The sequence below is a fragment of the Nansenia antarctica genome (assembly GCF_963989245.1).
Source record: "Nansenia antarctica genome assembly, chromosome: 2".
In the NCBI taxonomy this organism is placed as follows: Eukaryota; Metazoa; Chordata; class Actinopteri; order Argentiniformes; family Microstomatidae; genus Nansenia; species Nansenia antarctica.
This window is the reverse complement of record NC_137675.1, coordinates 76374040-76394178: the sequence shown is the minus strand read 5'-3', so window position 1 is coordinate 76394178 and position 20139 is coordinate 76374040. Positions and strand designations below refer to the sequence as shown.

Genomic DNA, 20139 nt, shown 5'->3' with positions numbered 1-20139 from the left:
ATATATGGAATGAGGAATGGAATGAGCCTGTCCTCCTATTTCACCCCAGTAAACTCACATCCCACACATATTTGTGTGGTAGGTAAAGTCCTGGTTTGTGAACTTGTGTGCTTGCGAACTTCTGTGTCCTGTCTGTGTCTGTTTGGAGGGAGGGGGGCCAGAGGGTGTCTGTTTATGCTTAGGTGTCATGCACAAACAGATGTTGGTGAATTTGGGTCACCCTTTAGGCAAATGACCCATATCGACTTCAAACACCACATAAAAACCAAATATCCAAATTCAAGGAAATGCACCATAGGTAATTCAATCCTCTGATATGGTGGATATTACTAAAGATAGATTCACTTCACTTTTTCCAGAAAAGAAAAAAAGCTGAATGACTGAAAAATGATTTCAAATTTCAAAACAATTGAATCTGTGACAGTTTCCACGACTCTCTCTTTGCAATTGAATCATTGGTAGGAGAAGGTGACCACTAGACCATGACTTCCTTAGTAGCTGGGTTTTGGCTATACAGATGCTCTCAGACTGAGTTGATTGATTTGGATTCCATCTCTCGTAAGGAGTAGCCCTGCCTGATTTTACGCCTGGGTCAGCCCTGGTTCAAATCCCGCCATTGACATCAGCCCTGGATGATGACCTGGATGAGGGCAGGTGTCAGGGGCTGACATTATCCATCCAGTTTTGTTTTTGTCCAAAAACAAACAAATCGATACAGGATTACTATTGGGATAAGCTGTGTGTGTGAGTGTGTGTGTGTGTGTGTGTGTGTGTGTGGGTGAGCGTGTTTGTTTGTTTGTGCGCATCTCTATGTGAGTGTGTGTGTGTGTGTGTGTGTGTGTGCGTGCGCGTGTTCATTTGTTTGTGCGCATCTCTATGTGAGTGTGTGTGTGTGTGTGTATGTGTGTGTGTATGTGTGTGTGTGAGAGGCAGAGCTAGACAAGAGTATCGAGTGCTAACGAACCATTGTGCTCATTCTGTCACATTTGTTTATCATGCACAGTTAGAGAGGAGGTGGTGACACCACACCGCCCAAAATGTTACATCAACCTCGTATTAAGCACTTGACATCATAAACAACTTTGCTGACAGGCTTATTAGACAGTGAGTTTCCTTTGCTGCTTACGTAGATGAAAAAGCTCACTGACAAACCCCATTGACAGCATTGCACAGAAGACAAGCTGTCCCACTTATGATTGTCCCTGGTGACTTGCATCACTCTGATGTCACTAGAACGTCATGCATGTTCTGGTGGAATGTTCAGCTGCCTCACTGACATCTACCAGCCATACCGGTTCCGCGGCCCCTGCACTATTATGTCCCTGGTGACTTGTATCACTCTGATGTCACTAGAGCGTCATGCATGTTCTGGTGGAATGTTCAGCTGACTCACTGACATCTTCGCCCTCAGGTGCAGACATGTTTGTTTATTTGTTTATTCGTTTATTTGACAGGGACAATGCACAATACATATATTTTTCATCTGTAGTCCCTGGGGGAAGGGTAACAAGACAATAGGGAAACAGGATATACTAATACAAATGACTAAGATACAATACAGTTCTAATCAACAATGGAATAATAATAATAATAATTTAAAATAATAATGATGATATAAAAAATGATGTTGATAATAAAAATAAAGAAGTTAAGACACACACATAGGATAGGAATGCAATTACAGAGGTGTGCGATTCTTAATTAAAATAGACTCATAGTCTAGACTTTAAATAGACTTCATTAGTAAATACGTTTTACGCACTTCTGCTGTACATATTGAAAATGTTAAAACTCCCATCTTTATCTGCAAGTTGATGGATTTGCAGGGAGAGCGCAGTGCACACCCCTTTCACAGAGCGCCCTCCTCTCATCCTCCCACAGCAGAGTCGCCACCCACTTCATTGTGAAGTTCAGGTGAGGTTGGCAAGTGGCTAGGATTCTTCTTGAGAAGATGTTTTAACACCGAGACAGGTGCCGTTGCTTGGTTGCGAGTCCTGGAGAACTTTGGCTCGTGGAAATAGTGTGCTAAACTGATTTTTGTTTTTTTTACTGTTCAACTATGCCTGGTAGCTCTTGACTAATAGACTCGCCTACTATCTTTATGCGGACGCAGAATGTGACGAGTAATTCGCCGTTTAAAAAGTTACCTTGTATTTTAATGACTTACATTTATGTAGTTTTAAGAAAACCTTTGTAAAGTATTTATCATATTATATACACCATGCAGCCATAAGCCTCAGCTCCAGCGAAGTGGATGTTTAATTTCAGCTTCATCAATATCACTGAATAACATGGAGATGACCGCACCATAAACTTCCAGACCAGCGGTATTTGACGAGATGGGAAAATGGGAGATAACAATGGTAATGGAATCTAATAATAACTTAACATCATATTATTGTGACAGGAGAGTGTCTAGAGAGAATTGCAACACTGAATGCCATGCTTGAAATGACAGCTTTTGAAAGTAATACATTAATGACGTTAAAAGAGAGTAATCCATTCATTATTCTACATGCATAATAGTTTACATAAAGCATTAAAGCATGAATTGCATATTAAGTTTAGGCTTAAGAGATAAGCATGCCTTTTCTCACACCTGTTGGTCATAAATCAGTAAGAGATATCTTGTCAGAGGGCTATATCTGTGCTGCATGAATATGTTTCCAGCAGCAATATTATGCAACATAGTGTGTAGGCCCAGCATCAAACTGTCGTGCACGTTGCACTGTACTAAACTATGCGTCCTTGTATTAACCTGTGTGCTTGCACTGATTGTTGTGTGTAAGAGAGAGATTGATTGTGTGTGTGTGTGTGTGTGCGTGTGCGTGTGTGTGCGTGCGTGCGCATGCGTGCGTGTGCGTGTTGTGAGAACCAGATGCACGCCTCAAGGTCTATTTATTCATGAAACTGTATAAACAACAGTTATGCCTTGTTTTCAACAATAGCCCACTTATTCTGATGTCTTGATTCTAAGGCTATGGTGGTGTCACATGGTTGTGTTTATGCTGATATGTAGGCCAGCTCTCCCCTGTTTGAATATCTTGTTTAGTGTAGCTGGCCGCTCATAGTATTGTGACACAGACACAGACTATAAAGTCTATAAATTACAATATGTCATATCCATGGATAGAGAATGCCATCCATAAAGGACAATTGTCTGTGATTGGTCAGCATTGTATCTGCCCCCGCCACACCGCCACACGGTAAATAATGGCTGGTCCTCTCGGCCTGTCCTGTTTCAGGGGTCAGGTGTATATAATTAGGCGGTGACGCACAGCCAGTCGGCCCTGCGGCTCAGTCACCCTCCTGTAATTTAGGAGCAGGATAATGGATGTCATGGGGCCTGAGTCCTGACTGCACACTGCCCACAGCGCCCAGCCTATCCACCTGGCACATCTGCATGGCTCACTGACATGGATAGGGAGTATCGGAGAGACACTGGAGAGGTGTTCCAACTTCCAAAGGTCTTAAACCCCTCCATAAAATGAGGAGGAAACACTAGGAGACACAAGGTGTTTCAAATATCCTAACCCCCCCCCATAAAACACTGAGCGAATATGGAAGAGGCACAAGGCATTTAAATGTCTTAACCCCCCCCCCCCCCCCCCTCTCCTCCTGCCTATAAAATGCAGAAGGAACATTGAGAGACACCAGAGCATTTAAAATGCCGAAATGCCGTTTCTTGTTATTTAGGAACTGGATATTTGCTCTCCATATGCGTGATATCTCACCACATGACAATATTCCATATCTGTGATAGTGTGTTTATTTTTTAAGAGGAACTGCTGTCATGGTTACTGCAAGGCAAGCACAAAAAGTGAAATCCACAAAGTTCCTTTGTAGTTGATGTCCGCTGGCTTTAGTTCTCTATCCGATGTAATTAATCCTGTTTCTATGGTTGCCAGCCTTAAGAGTTCTTGCGTTCAACTTTTGAATGTGAAACCTGATGGTTGTGATCTGCCGTGTCTATGATGATACAGGGATGATATCAAATCCCCTGCTAGGAACCAAACCAGCCTGTTCAGTGACGATAATGGACAGGCCAGGGTGGAGAGAGGGAATCCACATAATGATGGAAGTGATAGTAGAGGAAAGAGTTGGGTGGTTTTTGTTGATTAGGTGAGAGGGAGAGGGAGAGATGGATGGAAAGAGAGAGGGAGAGAGGGAGAGAGAGAGAGGGAGAAATGGAAACGTGGGTAAGGGAGAGAGGTGAGTGCAGTGAAGGGGGGGGGGGCACCGAAATGGGCATCGATCAGGGAACAGTGATGTGGTAGATGGTTACTACTAGGCTATTGAGTTCTGGAATGGAAAGGGAGTTGTTTGGGAGGGGGCAGGGGGTGTTGGGTGGAAGAGAGGGACGTTTGTTGGGGTGAGAGAAGGACTGGGTGCAGTGAGGGGGTGTCTCCTATAGAGGGATCGATTGGGGCACAATGATGAGTGGAATTTATAGTGTAAAAGGACATTTAGGAGAGGGTTGGGTGGAAGGCATATGGAGGAGTCATGTATATGACTCATGATAATATCGATGGTCCTCCTGTTGCTAGAAACCAAAACCTGTTTTGCTCTGAGAATGAAAAGGACAGGCCATGGAGAAAGCCCACATTATGTTGGGATGGACAGGGGATAGAGATGGATAGAGAGAGAGATGGGAGATGGGGGGGGAGAGGGATAGGGTGAGAGAGGAAGATATCGATGGGGTCAGATAGGGAGAAATGGATGTGGGGTGAGAGAGGGAGACATGGATTGGGTGAGTGAAGGAGACATGGAAGGGGTGAGAGAGGGAGAGATTTACGTAGATAGAGTCAGATATTGATGAGAGAGAGAGATGTGGGTACAGATGGAGGCGGGGGGGGGGGGTGCATTTGAAACAGAAGGATCAATTTGGCACAGAGATGAGAGGTACATGAAGTGTTACCTGTGTAAATCTGTTATCCGCAATCTGTTTTTCCCAGCTCTGTGGAAAAACTGATTTAAAAATGTATTTATGCTGATTTATTGATGAGCTCGTCCCGGCTTCTCGCCGAATTTCATTGTTCTGCCCTTTTAATTACACAACCCAGGTGCTGCCTCTATTTAGTATCACATTGCTCTCATACTTGATGGACAAGCTGTGCTTCTTTTCATCTGTATCTGTACAAAGGTACTTCAGCCTACATTAACGTCATACACACTCTGTTCCTTATGAATCGGGCCATCCATTATACTGTATGTACAAGGTGGTGATGAATAGGTTTCCTCCTCTGTTGAGATCAGAAGAGCTTATCTGCCCTCCATCCCTGGTTCTTTGTGTTTAGAGTCACCATACAAGGCAACTGCCTCATGCTCCACCCTGCATTGCCAGTGATGTGGTTAGGTCTTATGTGTACAGATGCAAATATACTGTATTGCAATGAGCCTGTCCTCCGATTTCTACCTCCACCGGCCCACCCTGGTGGACAGATGCAAACATATCACGCTACTTTGCATCAGTCAGCTCAGCTGTGAAATGATGATAGGAGAAGATACCCAAATTACTCCCTGTTTAACAAAGACATTAAAGTTGAAGAGTTTACTCTTCTGCTGGCTAGGCAGTGTGAGCAAGCCCTATGGACCATCAGCATCAATGTGGTCTTCTACACCGTGTTATTATGGACTTAAGGGTCTTCGGTCTAGTGTAGTTAAGAAGCTATTGTGTTTATGTGGTCCTTATGTGTTCATCACAGACCTGCAAAAAATGTCTCACACACCACTGTTATTTTCAGTGTAGATAAACTTCAGATAAACATTCTCTAATTCTCAGTGTTCCTGGCATACCTCGAAGGTCTCTGAGACCTAAATGTTGCTGTTAGGAGTATTTTGCTGAAAAATAAATCCTTTATTTCATACTTTACCAACCTCGTTGTGTGTGTGTGTGTGTGTGTGTGTGTACGTGTGTGTACGTGTGTGTATGTCTGTGTATGTCTGTGTATGTCTGTGTATGTCTGTGTATGTGTGTGTATGTGTGTGTATGTGTGTGTATGTGTGTGTATGTGTGTGTGTATGTGTGTGTATGTGTGTGTACGTGTGTGTACGTGTGTGTACGTGTGTGTACGTGTGTGTGTGTGTACGTGTGTGTGTGTGTGTGTGTGTGTGTGTGTACGTGTGTACGTGCTGAGGTTTGACCTAGCTTGTTTGTTGTTGGTCACCTATCGCCATTCTTACTGTGTGTACGTGCTCTAATGACCCACCTTCACACCCAAGTGTTAGTCCAAAAACATAAGAGTGTTGGTTGTGGTCACTGGTCACTGGTCACTGGTCACGTATCTATGCTAGAGCAATGGAGCCTCCTCAATGTCCCCAACTCTCTGTGCGCGTCCCTCTTTGTAACCCTCCACGTCTCTCGTTCTCCATCTTCACCCCCCCAGAACCCAGTGCAGGAGTGGGGCGAGGAGTTCGAGGAGGGGGCTGTGTACGGGGTCACCCTGCGCCGGGAGCCCGTTCAGACTTCCCCCAACCCGACAACCCAAACCTTTGTCCAGTACCGGACCTGCAAGGTCCGTCGCCTGAAGGCCGCCACCCTGGACCGGCTGGTGTCTCACCTCTTGGACCCGTGCAGCCAGGAAGTGGACTACAGCCGCATATTCCTGTCTACCTACCGGACCTTCACCACTACCTCAACCCTCATAGACCTGCTCTTCCAGAGGTGGGTCATGACATTGTGTTACACAACACAACCCGACCCTTCAGGGCTGTTATATGTTTGACCTGTTTAAACCAGCAGCCACAACTGTGTTATATTCTCAACCTGTTATGCAGGAACGATTCATCCGAAAAGTACTCGGCGTTCATAACTCTGCCCTTCTAGAGGTGTACTCATAAATCCGTTTATAGTTTCTCTCAGGGTGACATATACAGTATACCATCTCATTTTATCCATAAAGGCTGTTATGTATACGCACATTCACCAGCCACACGTCTATGACATTGTACACCTGTATGTGTGAAAGGTTCTGAGGGCACAAGGTTAAGGTTGTTTGACCTATTTATGTGTTGTGAAATCACCTTGACATTCTACTTTTGCTATTTATTGTTAAAACCATTTTTCTCTACTGAGTTAATGTTTACTGGAGAGTTTTGTAATGACCCCCTTCTAGTGCAATACATAACTAGAACGGGCACACTTGACATTCTCTTTCTCTCATTTTCTCTCTCTCTCTCTCTCACTCTTTCTTTCTCTCTTTCTTTTTGTGTCTCTGGCTTTTTATCTCTCTCTCTCTCCCTCTCTCTCTCTCTCTCTCTCTCTCTCTCTCTCTCTCTCTCTCTCTCTCTCTCTCTCTCAAGTGTGCTCTTTCTCTCTCTCTCTCTCTCTCTCTCTCTCTCAAGAACAGTGCTTGGTGGCTTTTGTGTGTTCATTTATTTTCTCCTCATCGCCTCCTCCTCTTCTCTACCCGTCTTTTAGCATACACACCTCTGTAGATACATTCCTTATAATCAGTGAACCAAATTAGCTTTAGAATGCTGTGCTGGGCACCGATTAAAGGGTTTCTCCTCTCGCTGTCCATCTAAAGTCCCCATGTTGCGTCAGGGCTTTTTTGTGTGTATTATTTCCATGACAAAGTGGTTATCTCAGCATCTTTGATGTAATGATAATAAGCACCCAGTAGGTACGTAGCTATTACCGGTTTTTCCAACAACAACAATTATACGGAATTATGAGTTGCCCCAGCTCATGGTTGCAGTGAGTTCACTGTCAAGATAACAGAGCTTTGGAACTAAACAAAGGACAGAGCCTTTCTTTGAAAGAAAACAGCTTTTTGAGGTTAAATGACGCGCACACACAACGACTACAAAAATAACTTAATGAATGTGACCACCAACAACACAGTGGTCTTTTCACATGTTTGCCAAATCTGACTCTGCGTCCCTGCTTGCTTCCACAGGGACAATGTTTCGTCAGATGTGGACAATTGTGAATGTCCCCGAAGGTGAGTACAAGATACAAGATGTTTATTTGTCAAATATCGTCAAATAAGTGCAATCGTGTGAGATGCTTCCGCTGGGGAGGGGCTCCATTTAGGGTGCATATTTTGTTATTATATAGAATATAATAACAAAATACGTATAAGAGGCAAAAAAATAAATAATAATAATAATAATAATGCTAAAAATATCGAATTATATACATTTAAAGCAAGAAAATGTATTATTCAAAGGTCAAAGTCAAATATGGTGATATATTGAACACTGATGACATCTTTATCTTGACAATGGGAATTATGTTTTATGATATCTAATTGTGTTGTTGTTGTTATTATTGTTGTCTCCCCAGTCTTCTGTTGGCTCTGATCCAGACCTGGCTGGAGGAGTACAGTGAGGACTTCCGGGACGCCCCCCAGCACCCCTCCCTCAGGCTGTTGTTGGACCACCTGCGTGGCCAGCCCTCCTACTGCCCCCTGGCCCAGCGCGCTGAAGCACTACTCAGCACGTTCCAGACGCAAGGTAGCTACAGTGTACAGTCTTCACTGTCTTCTGTCACCTAACTTACGTATTTTATGGATTGTACTTGGTTTATTATTACTTTGAGTATAACAGATACAAACACATTGATACACATCGATTCCTTCATTTATTCATTGTTGACCCCTCCCTCTCGTCGTCCTTCCCTCCCTCCCTCCCTCTCTCCCTCCCTCCTCAGAAGTGGGGACTAGTGGGTGTTGTGCCCAGGTGGAGCAGGAAGAGGAAGGCTCCGGGGAGGAAGGCCTAGCAGAGTGGGAGAACTCTCTGGATCAGGGAGATATCCTTGACTTCTCCGTCACAGGCATCGCTGAACAGCTCACCCGACTGGACTCTGTGAGTGTCCGTCTAGGGTGTCATTGTAATTGCTTACTATGGAATTAGATTACATTCAAGTTTATTTGATACCCACACAGCATCTTTTACAAACGAAAACAACTGAAATAAACTGAATAATACTGTAGGACCTATCACTACAGGAGCAGATCAGTAATAATACATCTCTCTCTCTCTCTCTCTTTCTCTCTCTCTCTCCCTCTCTTTCTATCTCTATCTCTCCCTCTCTTTCTATCTCTATCTCTATCTCTCCCTCTCTTTCTATCTGTATCTCTATCTCTCCCTCTCTTTCTATCTCTATCTCTATCTCTCCCTCTCTTTCTCTCTCTATCTCTATCTCTGTGTCTCAGGGTCTGTTTGTGAAGGTGGTGCCCTACCAGTGTCTGGGATGTGTCTGGTCCCAGAGAGACAAGAAGGAGAACCCGTCCCCCACTATCCGCGCCACCATCGCCCAGTTCAACGCCGTCACCAACCGGGTCATCACCTCTCTGCTGTGCCGCCCCGGCTCCAACACGTCGAGCCCCACCTCGGGCCGCAGGGCGCCCTCCTCCCCAGCACAGAGGGCCCGGGTCATAGAGAGGTGGATCAGGGTAACACAGGTGAGTCAAGAAGCTGGCATCTATTACATAATAGTTACATTTGAGTGAAGGCATTACACATATCAAATGCTTTCCAGGGCCCCAGGCAAGTCATTTACATGAACATTTTAAACATTCAGCAGAAGCGACTTATAACATGTACATTTGTCTTATGTAAGTGAATCATCTATTCACTACTAATGTTGTAGATTAATAATGAGACTCAAGATAGGAACTTGCTTTAAATCTAGGTATAATATTTATTAAAGAAAATGGTCTTTCACAACTCGAGTTGGACCCAGCCCACTGAAGGTAGACTGAAGTGCCCCCTCATACACAACACATCTCTGATATAGTGTAAACATAGAGATAGGAGATAGGAGTCCGCATTCCATAAATGTTATGGCATGAACATTGGAACAATAACAGGAGCCCCAGACTCCCATCAATGCCATACATGTGAAAAATCCATTACAACATGAACCACCAGACTCCCAACAATGCCACACATGTGAAAAATCCTTTACAATAAACATCAGTCATCATAAGAAAAACAAATCTATGCTAGGACCAGGGGACATTGGCAGTCACAATGCTTTTTATTTTATTTATTTTTTTACAGTAGAGGATCTGTAGTGTAGGGGAATGTCAACGGCCTGGTATAGTTAAATCCTACTGCAGCCTTTCCAAAGCTTCATAACTTCAGTCAGAACCTTTCAGCGGAAGGCCAAAACATTTTTGTGCAGGCATAAAACATATAAAATCTCAGTCAATCAGTGCTTTCCATGGCCTAAAGTGCATTATAACCAGGGAAGTCAACTGGATTGCAAATCCCCATTCATTCATTCTGCAGAGTTTAACCTGAGTTTAACCTGAGTTTAACCTGAGTTTAACCTGAGTTTAACCTGAGTTTGACTGTGTTTTTTCATCTGCAGGAGTGTCGTCTGCTGAAGAACTTCTCCTCTATGAAGGCCATTCTGTCAGCTCTTCAGTCCAATGCAGTCTACAGGCTGAGGAAGACCTGGGCCGCTGTGTGTAGGTACGGACTGGAAGGACAGAGTCGTGTAGTTAAACTGCCAATCATTTAAACTGTACATGACAGTAATTCTTTAACAAGGGTGTTTGACCTCATCTCTAAGAATTCAGTCTATGTAAGCAAATGATTCACTTCTAGATGACCGAGTGTATGCAACTATAACCATAACATTGTCATGTTTCGTATGCTGTAAAAATGTCTTCTGTGTATATGTTTGTTAGTTTTTTTTAACGATTTGTTACGTTATTGATGCTTTGGTGGTTTGTAGGGAGAGCGTGGCGACATTTGACAACCTGTGTGAGATGTTCCCTGATGAGAACTGTGTGTTGGCCAACAGGGAGATCCTTGTGGAGGTGAGAATGCAATTAAAAAGACTTATCAAAGATGGTGAAAATGCTCTGAAAATGCTGTTATGGTTAACCTTCAACCATGCACCCAGCATAATGTATAGGCTACTGTATGGGTTATCTTGGATAAAAATGCTGAAGATATTACACTGTTACAAATCTTATGTTATGTGTCAACTCCTGTTATGTACAGTATATGTCTTTTTAAAAATTGTGATAGAGAGAGTAGAGATATGACAGGAAGGATGGGTGAGAGAGAGAGAATGACATGCATGATATGTCCGCGGCCGGAATCGAACCGGGAACCCTGCGCCTGCGGTTCCATGGTCAACGCTTAGTCTGCTACTCCACCAAGGCGCCCCGCGTATATGTCTTATGAGAGCGGTTTGTTTTGACCTCTGCTTTAGTTTTCAATGCACCTCCTCCTCCACACTCTACTTTGACTACTGATTGAAAACTGTCCGTCCGTCCGTCGAGTAAATGTTTAGTGAAGTGACCTAACAGTGTGTTAACGGTACAACATTGTTCCTAAATACACAGAGAGGATGTTCCATTTCTTAGCCAGCCTCAGGTGTTTGCGTCATGGGTGCTTTAGGTCTGACTCCAGTGAAAGGCCTCTTCAGTTAGTTAGTCACCACTTCTACACTTACGTATGTTGTAGAATATCCAAGCGACCTTGCTAACATTGTCAATACTGCACAAAGTACTTGATTTTCCCATGGGTTTCTATGGAAACGACTTTTTGCATCTCACACCTTTATTTCTGCTCATTGTGTTGGTGTTGGTCCACCCGACAGACTCTATTCAGTCTCCCAGTGAATCAGCCACAGGCGTTCCCTGTATAAAGAAACCCTTTTTATAAAGGTGTAAACTGCTTTTCACGTATTCACACTTTTGATGCCAGTGTGTCCTTATCGCTAGACTCCGTTAGCAACAATAGCGCTATTGTTCCAACCGTACTCAATCGCTCCTTTTTGCTTGGATAATGAATAAATTCAACATTGTAATCTTCTCTTATCTGTACGAAGAACAATCATAGTTGGTACTGTGTTTATTTAATTAGATGATGAATACTGATTTACCAGAGACGGTGCAATGCAGCTTGTATAAAGTATTGCATCTAAAACAACATTTCAGCAGTATCAGTTGTGGTTAACTGACCCGCTCCTGCACACCGAGCAATGAAGAATTATAGGCAATAAAACATGATTGCATAATGCATTGCAGATGGATAGGTCGACAATGGAACATGTGGCCATAAACTGAATATAGCTCCTATCTATTCTGACCCCTTTTGCAGGATGGGAGCCAACCAGCCATGGATGACATTTCTCCCAAGATATCCAAGCGCTGTGCTCTTGCCAGGCAGATGGTAAGCGATGTATATTGGGATCCACTGTTGCTCAATGAGTTTGAGGTCAGCCATCGAGTGTAGCCTTCAAAGTGTGTCCTTCAATACACAAAGGTACTGGAGCGAATGAATGCAGAAGTGTTAGAAAGAGCCCTGTTATTCTGAGAGCAAAAACAAATAGGTTTATTATAATCCTGTATCTTAGGAGGAAAAGGGAAGGAGCAAGCGTTTTATTGTCCACTCAGTATTTCTCACTGGTAGTTTCTCTTTCTTGAGAAGTCCCCTCCACCCACCCCCTCCCCTTCAGCTGCAAAACCACACACGGCTTACAGTGAATCCCCTGATGTGGAAAGAGAGGACAACCCTATCTTTAGCCACAGACGTTTCTGACAAGTTTCAAATGGCCACAGATGACTAGCCTAGCAGAGGGCCGTAATAATAGATCAGGACAGGCTGTTTGTGTATCCTATGCACATGCTCCATCATAGGTTGTAATGCTATATCATAGGTTGTACACCATTCTAAGTTTGCAAACATCCAAGGTTCTCTAGTCTAAGTTTAACCCAAACACATTAATAAATCACATACCATAAATAAAAACATATTGGTACACAAACACCTTGACGTGGCAAATAGAGAAAGGCAGTGGGGAGGGGGAGTTGCTAAGGGCAACGGTATGCAGCTCTAAACAGGTGGGGTATGCAGCTCTAAACAAAGTGCTTTACTGTCACTGACCCCCCCACCCCCCCATCAAGTCCCTTCTAGATTGTACAATATTCTATTATTCTAATTAGAATCCCCTGCTGACATTCTCTTCTTCTCTTCTGTCTCTGTCTCTGTGCTTCCAGAGCATCTCCAGTGGGGTGGTCCCCTACCTGGGCACCTACCTGACTGTCCTCACCATGCTGGACACGGCTCTCATAGACACTGTGGATGTAAGCACTGTCACATACTGACCCTACAGGTCACATGACTGAGAAGACTATAGAATCAGAATTCAGAATGAATAAAGTTAAACTCTTAATTCATTCATTCTATGGACCGGACTGTAGAGCCAATGGCATTCCTGGTGCCACTTTGATGTCCAGCACCAGTATTGAGAGCCACTTTACATAGGAGGAGTTTAATCCACGTTTACATTCAAGTGAATGTCAACTCTGTGTTTGATATTGACAGTATAACACAGACATGAATCAATGGAACGCTGTTCTATTTTCTTGACAGGGGGACCTCATAAACTTTGAAAAGAGGAGAAGGGTAAGTTGTTCCTTTTTTTTTCTTCCTGTTTTCTTTTCTTCCATCTCTCACCCTTCAGTGAACGTGTTCTTACTTAAAATCGTAGAAGGGAGCAAAAAAGCACAGAGGTAGTTCCCAAGAACTATTCTACCTGTGCTATCTCCTCATGCCTCTCCTGGCCTCTTGAGTGGCAGGGTGTGCTAGCTAGTGTTGACTGAGTACACAGAGTTGGCTATACTGTACTATACTGTAGTACGTCATCCAATATGACATCCTTTGTTTTTGCAGACATGCCGAGAGAGAGAGAGAGAGAGAGAGAGAGAGAGAGAGAGAGAGAGAGAGAGAGAGAGAGAGAGAGAGAGAGAGAGAGAGAGAGAGAGAGAGAGAGAGAGAGAGAGAGAGAGAGAGAGAGAGAGAGAGAGAGAGAGAGACAGAGAGAGACACACCTTTGTGCTGTAGGATGTTTGCTCTGCTCTCCAACGACTCTCCCTCTTTAAGGAGGCTTTATGACAATATGACTGGTCGAGCAGTATCGCCAGGTGTTTCTTGTTCAGGATAGCTGAGCCCTGTCGCTACACAGGTGACAGGGCTCATGATAGCCCTCCCTTCCCGTCTCTCTCTCTCTCTCTCCATCCCTCCATCCATCCATCCCTCTCTTATCTGTTTGTCCACCCCTCTCTCTCTTTGCAGGAGTTTGAGATCCTGTCTCAGATCCGGCAGCTCCAGGTGTCCTGCTCCCAGTACAACCTGCCTCATCACCCGAGGATCGCTGCCTGGCTGCAGGGGCAGAAGCTGTTCACTGACCAGGAGAGGTGAGACCCATCTCTTCAGGCTACACCTGTCTCTCCAGAGACATCTACTACCCCCATGCACTGTCTCTTCTGAGACATCGACTACCCCCATGCACTGTGTCTCCAGAGACATCTACTACCCCCATGCACTGTGTCTCCTGAGACATCTACTACCCCCATGCACTGTGTCTCCAGAGACACCTACTACCCCCATGCACTGTCCCTCCTGAGACATCTACTACCCCCATGCACTGTCCCTCCTGAGACATCTACTACCCCCATGCACTCTCCGTCCTGAGACATCTACTACCCCCATGCACTGTGTCTCCAGAGACATCTACTACCCCCATGCACTGTGTCTCCAGAGACACCTACTCCCCCCCCCTATACTGTTTCTCCTGAGACATCTACTCCTTCTTCCAGCACGATGACTGCCAATGGCCCCTGGCCTGAGCATAGAGTACTTTTCCTGCTATGACTAGTGGATAGACGATTCACTTACTTAGTCAAGCATTGATTGTAAGTCACTTTGGAATAAGGCGTCTGCTAAAAGCCAAACATGTAAATGTCAAAATGAGCCTTTCCCCTGAGTGGCTTTATGGGTAAAGCAATGAGGAGAGAGTGTCACTGAGGGGTGCAATCATCATGTCTTAAAATGGTGGCCCTGGTCTGCCAATAAACCCTTGTGTACACACGCAGGGAGCATAACCTGAAGGGCCTCTTTTGCTGTTTGATGTAAAGTGTTCCGTCGTCAATGGTACAAAGAGTTCATTCCAGTAATGAATAAAGGACACTCTGTTGAGAGTTAAAACATTAAGCCTCAGATCTCCTGTGTGTTTAGAAGCGTTCACGTGTCTTCTGGCCTGAAGTACTAACATGCGATCATCTGCTGTTAACAACATTTGTTTAGACTAGTAGACACTGTAGTGGAGGCCTAGGGGATAGTGAGTTTGACTGGTGATCAGAAGGTCATGAAGTTACTTACTTACTAAGTTACTCCAGGGAGACTGAATATTCTCTAATTGTAAGTCGCTTTGGATAAAAAATTAAGTAAAGTACATACAGTACTATAGAAGCTGGTTATAACACTGTAGTAAACTACATAGTACTATAGAACCTGGTTATAACTGTATGTTAATGTGTTATGTCACAGCTATGAACTGTCCCAAGGGCTGGAGCCTCCGGTGGACCTGTGCTCCCTGACGACTCCTTGGTGCCACCGCACGCTCAGCAAGAAACTCTCCTCGTGAGTACTAGTATAGTTTCAGGTTTCAGGTTTATTGTTACATCCCATTAGTCTAAGAGAGTAAAATTCTTAGGCTTCAGTTCCTCAACATTGCAGCGACGAGAAATAAAGTGGCAGTAGTTATAAAAAAACGAAACAAATAATGCAGATAAGGCAAGATAAATAAAGTGGTAATAGTTATACGAGAGTGGGACGAATAAGACAAGTGACCATAGTTGTAAGAGACAAATAGGACAAGAGACAAATAATAGAAATAGCATAAGTATTGCACTCGGTGGCAATGGATGGTAGAGGTAGCATGGATGGTAGAGGTAGCATTGAATAAAGTGACTGTGTGCTTAAGGGTTGGTAGTCTGTGTAGGTGGGGTGTGCTTGGGGATAAATAGTCACTTGGCCTCAGAAGGCTTGTTTATGAGCCTGATCGGCCTGGGGAAGTAGCTGTTGGTTAGCCTCTGGGTTTTGGCCCCGAAGAGCCGAAGAGGCTTGGTCTCTTGGACGACATCAACTCTAACAGACTGTGGTTGGGGTGGCTGGGATCTTTGATGATCCTCCGGGCTTTGCTGTTAGACACACAGATATATTGGCTTTGCTGATATATATATATATACACACACACACACACACACACATACACACAGATACACACTTTTGGTATGTTTTTATGATATATTACTTTAGTCAAATCATAACATATTGAATACATAGTCCACGTTCAAAATCCAGCCTTTTGAAGATTTTGATATTGACGATACAGTATTTGGTCTATGTAGGCACATTTTAACCGTCTGTCCTTCTGTCCGTGTGTGTGTGTGTGGTGTGTGTGTCCAGACTCCTGACCGTGAGCGAGGGAAGCAGAAAGACCCATGCAGACCAGATCAGTGTGTCCTCCTCAGGGTCCAGTGGATCAGAGACAGAAGACCTGTCCATCTCTCACTCCTCCCCCTCACTCAGACTGCAGGTACAGACACACACACACACACACACACACACACACACACCCACACCCACACACACATACTATTTCTTTAAACATGACCTCTCATCTCACACACACTCTCCCTCCCTCTCTCACTCTCTTTTTCTCACTCTCACATACACAATCTCCCTCCCTTTCTCTCGCACACACACAGACAGCCCCCCCTCTAATAAACACACACACTCTGTCTGATTCAGTCAATGATCTGTTGAGGATCACAGATCACAGTGTTCTGAAAAACATCCTGTAGTTACAGTTTACCCTCAGGCCTCAGCACATCCTATTAGCTATTAAAATGAACTCTGCAGCAAGCAAGTATTACCATCCTGATCTATGTTGACGTCCGATCGAAACTCATGTCCTTGAGAAGAGGAATGTCAGTTGACCAAGTGAAGCAGGAGTGGTGCAGGAGTGGTGTTTGTTTAGTGCATGCCTCTCTGGTGATGCATGGCCCAATACAGCAGTTTTACCCAGTGGTGTTGCAGACAGGCAGGCAGGCAGACAGAGAGACAGACAGGCAGACAGGCAGACAGGCAGACAGGCAGACAGGCAGGCAGACAGGCAGGCAGGCAGACAGACAGGCAGACAGACAGACAGGCAGACAGGCAGGCAGACAGGCAGACAGACAGGCAGACAGGCAGACAGGCAGGCAGGCAGGCAGGCAGGCAGGCAGGCAGGCAGGCAGGCAAACAGACAGACAGACAGACAGACAGACAATGAATGAATGAATGAATGAATGAATGAATGGTCTTTATTGTCATTAATACAGTACAGGTACCATACAACGAAATTTAGGAGGGGGGGCTCCCCTGGTGCTTAGAAAAAGACTAAAAACAAGAGGGCCAAGGGTAAAATAAAAAAGGGAAAAGAGCTGGTTTACATTAATAAAGGCTATGTACACTATCTACTATACTATACTACTATACTATACAATAAAACACTGTGCTGTACTCTATGCTATGCTATAAATATCCTAACTTTTCCAAACAGACAGACAGACAGACAGACAGGCAGGCAGGCAAACAGACAGGCAGACAGACAGGCAGACAGGCAGGCTGGCAGGCAAGCAGATAAATGACAAAGTGGGATAGTTTCCAATAGCACTCATCGATATTCTCTCTCTGTCCCTCCCCCTCTCTCTCTCCCTGCCCTCTCTTTCTCTCTCTCCCCCCTACGCCAGACTTTATCCAGCTCCTGCCAGAACGTAGCCGAGGCCTTCCCCTCCTCTTCCTCGGACTCCCCCGCTTCGTCCAGCACTTCCTCCAGCTCTCAGCCAGAACTGTCCGCCTCGGACCTCTCCACCCCGACCCCCTCCGTGGCCACCCGGCCCAAACCCCCCCCGATCCACAAGCGCTCTGTGTCCATGACGTCCCTCCCCCTGTACAACAGACAGGTGGCTGACTCCTGCATCGTCAGGGTCAGCGTGGAGTGTGGCAGCAACAATGGAAACATGTACAAGAGCATTCTGGTGAGCCTAAAGTTACAGGACACTAACATACATGGCCTTGCGGGTGGGTGTAGGGGCACAACGACTGCCAATGGCCACTGGCCTGAGCTAAATTACTTTTCCTGCTATGACTGGTGGATTGATGATTCACTTGCTTAGTCAAATGTATTGATTGTAAGTCGCTTTGGAATAAGGCGTCTGCTAAATGCCAAAAAGGTAAATGTAAATGGGTGGGGCTAGACTTAATCTGAGACCTAGGTATTTCCTCAGCCCATGAAAAATGTATTCTGAAATTTTATTTTTCGGCGTAAGTATTACTAAATCAAGATTTAGTCACTACTAAACTTGAATGGGTTGCACCAACCACACTAGTTATGATGTAGACCTTAGTAACTACTAACTATTTATACATACCCCTAAGGTGGTGTAAGTTATAACTAACTCGTAGCTACCGAAATTAGTAAACAACTAGTTTGAAACTATCTAGTAACAACTAGGGGTTCAGTAACTACTAAATGCCTGCATTTAGTAATGACTTACGCCAAATTGGTGCAACCAAATCCTGATCACCAGTCCAACTCACTCTCTCCTAGGCCACCACTACCACATGCAGTAGTAGTACCATGGTTGGCCTTCAGCCGGCCAAGTCATTCACTTCCTCATAGTTCTCCTGCCTGTTGAATGGCTCCTCTGACTCTGGTGTTGTGTGTCCTCCTCAGCTGACCAGTCAGGACAAAACAGCCAACGTGATCCAGAGAGCCCTGGACAAGCACAACCTGGAGCTGATGAGCAGCCAGGACTTCACCCTCACTCAGGTCATCTCCCAGGAGAGAGGTGAGCACTGCAAGGTTGTTGTTATACAGTCATGGTTGTTGTTATACAGTCAAGCTTGTTTTTATACAGTCATGGTTGTTGTTGTTATACAGTCATGGTTGTTGTTATACAGTCATGGTTGTTGTTGTTATACAGTCATGGTTGTTGTTATACAGTCATGGTTGTTGTTGTTATACAGTCATGGTTGTTGTTGTTATATAGTCATGGTTGTTGTTATACAGTCATGGTTGTTGTTATACAGTCATGGTTGTTGTTATACAGTCATGGTTGTTGTTATACAGTCAAGTTTGTTGTTATACAGTCATGGTTGTTGTTATACAGTAATGGTTGTTATACAGTCATGGTTGTTGTTATACAGTCATGGTTGTTGTTATACAGTCATGGTTGTTGTTGTTATACAGTCACGGTTGTTGTTATACAGTCATGATTGTTGTTATACAGTCATGGTTGTTGTGATACAGTCAAGTTTGTTGTTATACAGTCATGGTTGTTGTTATACAGTCACGGTTGTTGTTATACAGTCATGGTTGTTGTTATACAGTCATGGTTGTTGTTATACAGTCATGCTTGTTGTTATACAGTCATGGTTGTTGTTATACAGTCATGGTTGTTGTTGTTATACAGTCATGGTTGTTGTTATACAGTCATGGTTGTTGTTATACAGTCATGGTTGTTGTTATACAGTCATGGTTGTTGTTATACAGTCATGGTTGTTGTTATACAGTCAATGTTGTTGTTATACAGTCATGGTTGTTGTTATACAGTCATGGTTGTTGTTATACAGTCATGGTTGTTGTTATACAGTCATGGTTGTTGTTGTTATACAGTCATGGTTGTTGTTATACAGTCATGGTTGTTGTTATACAGTCATGGTTGTTGTTATACAGTCATGGTTGTTGTTATACAGTCAATGTTGTTGTTATACAGTCATGGTTGTTGTTATACAGTCATGGTTGTTGTGATACAGTCATGGTTGTTGTTATACAGTCATGATTGTTGTTATACAGTCATGGTTGTTGTTATACAGTCATGGTTGTTGTTGTTATACAGTCATGATTGTTGTTATACAGTCATGGTTGCTGTTATACAGTCATGGTTGTTGTTATACAGGTTTTTAGTATTATCATATGCACAAGATACAGCAGTAAACAGTACATGGAAATGCATGTGGGACAGTGGAAGTAATGGAAAAGGAATACTGTTTTCATAGTGGTTTGACAACAATGTGGTTTGAAGGTAGCAGTATCTTCCTGGTATGATTGCGGTGGCCTGAGCAATGAATATAATATAATAATATAATATAATAATATGATATCCTATTGTCTCATTTCTAACGTATCTTCTTTATTTTCCAGAGTTGGTCATTCCAGACAAGGCAAACGTCTTTTATGCCATGTCCACCTTGGCCAACTATGACTTTGTTCTCCGGCAGTGTCCAAGAGGTCGGAAGAAACCATTGGGCACAACGTCCAGTCTTGGACGTTAG

General features: G+C 44.0%; 1 protein-coding gene across 1 annotated transcript; it reads left to right on the top strand.

Moving 5' to 3' along the window:
• Positions 1 to 2339: 2339 nt before the first annotated feature.
• On the top strand, positions 2340 to 20139 carry LOC308151580 (ral guanine nucleotide dissociation stimulator-like 1; the record flags this gene model as incomplete). Its single annotated transcript, XM_080524474.1, has 17 exons — positions 2340 to 2363; positions 6387 to 6664; positions 7902 to 7946; positions 8291 to 8460; positions 8657 to 8811; positions 9162 to 9410; positions 10325 to 10428; positions 10694 to 10778; positions 12073 to 12144; positions 12972 to 13058; positions 13348 to 13380; positions 14050 to 14171; positions 15304 to 15396; positions 16225 to 16354; positions 17553 to 17840; positions 18539 to 18653; positions 20009 to 20139. 17 exons carry the CDS (start codon positions 2340 to 2342, stop codon positions 20137 to 20139), a joined length of 2181 nt encoding a protein of 726 aa, XP_080380600.1.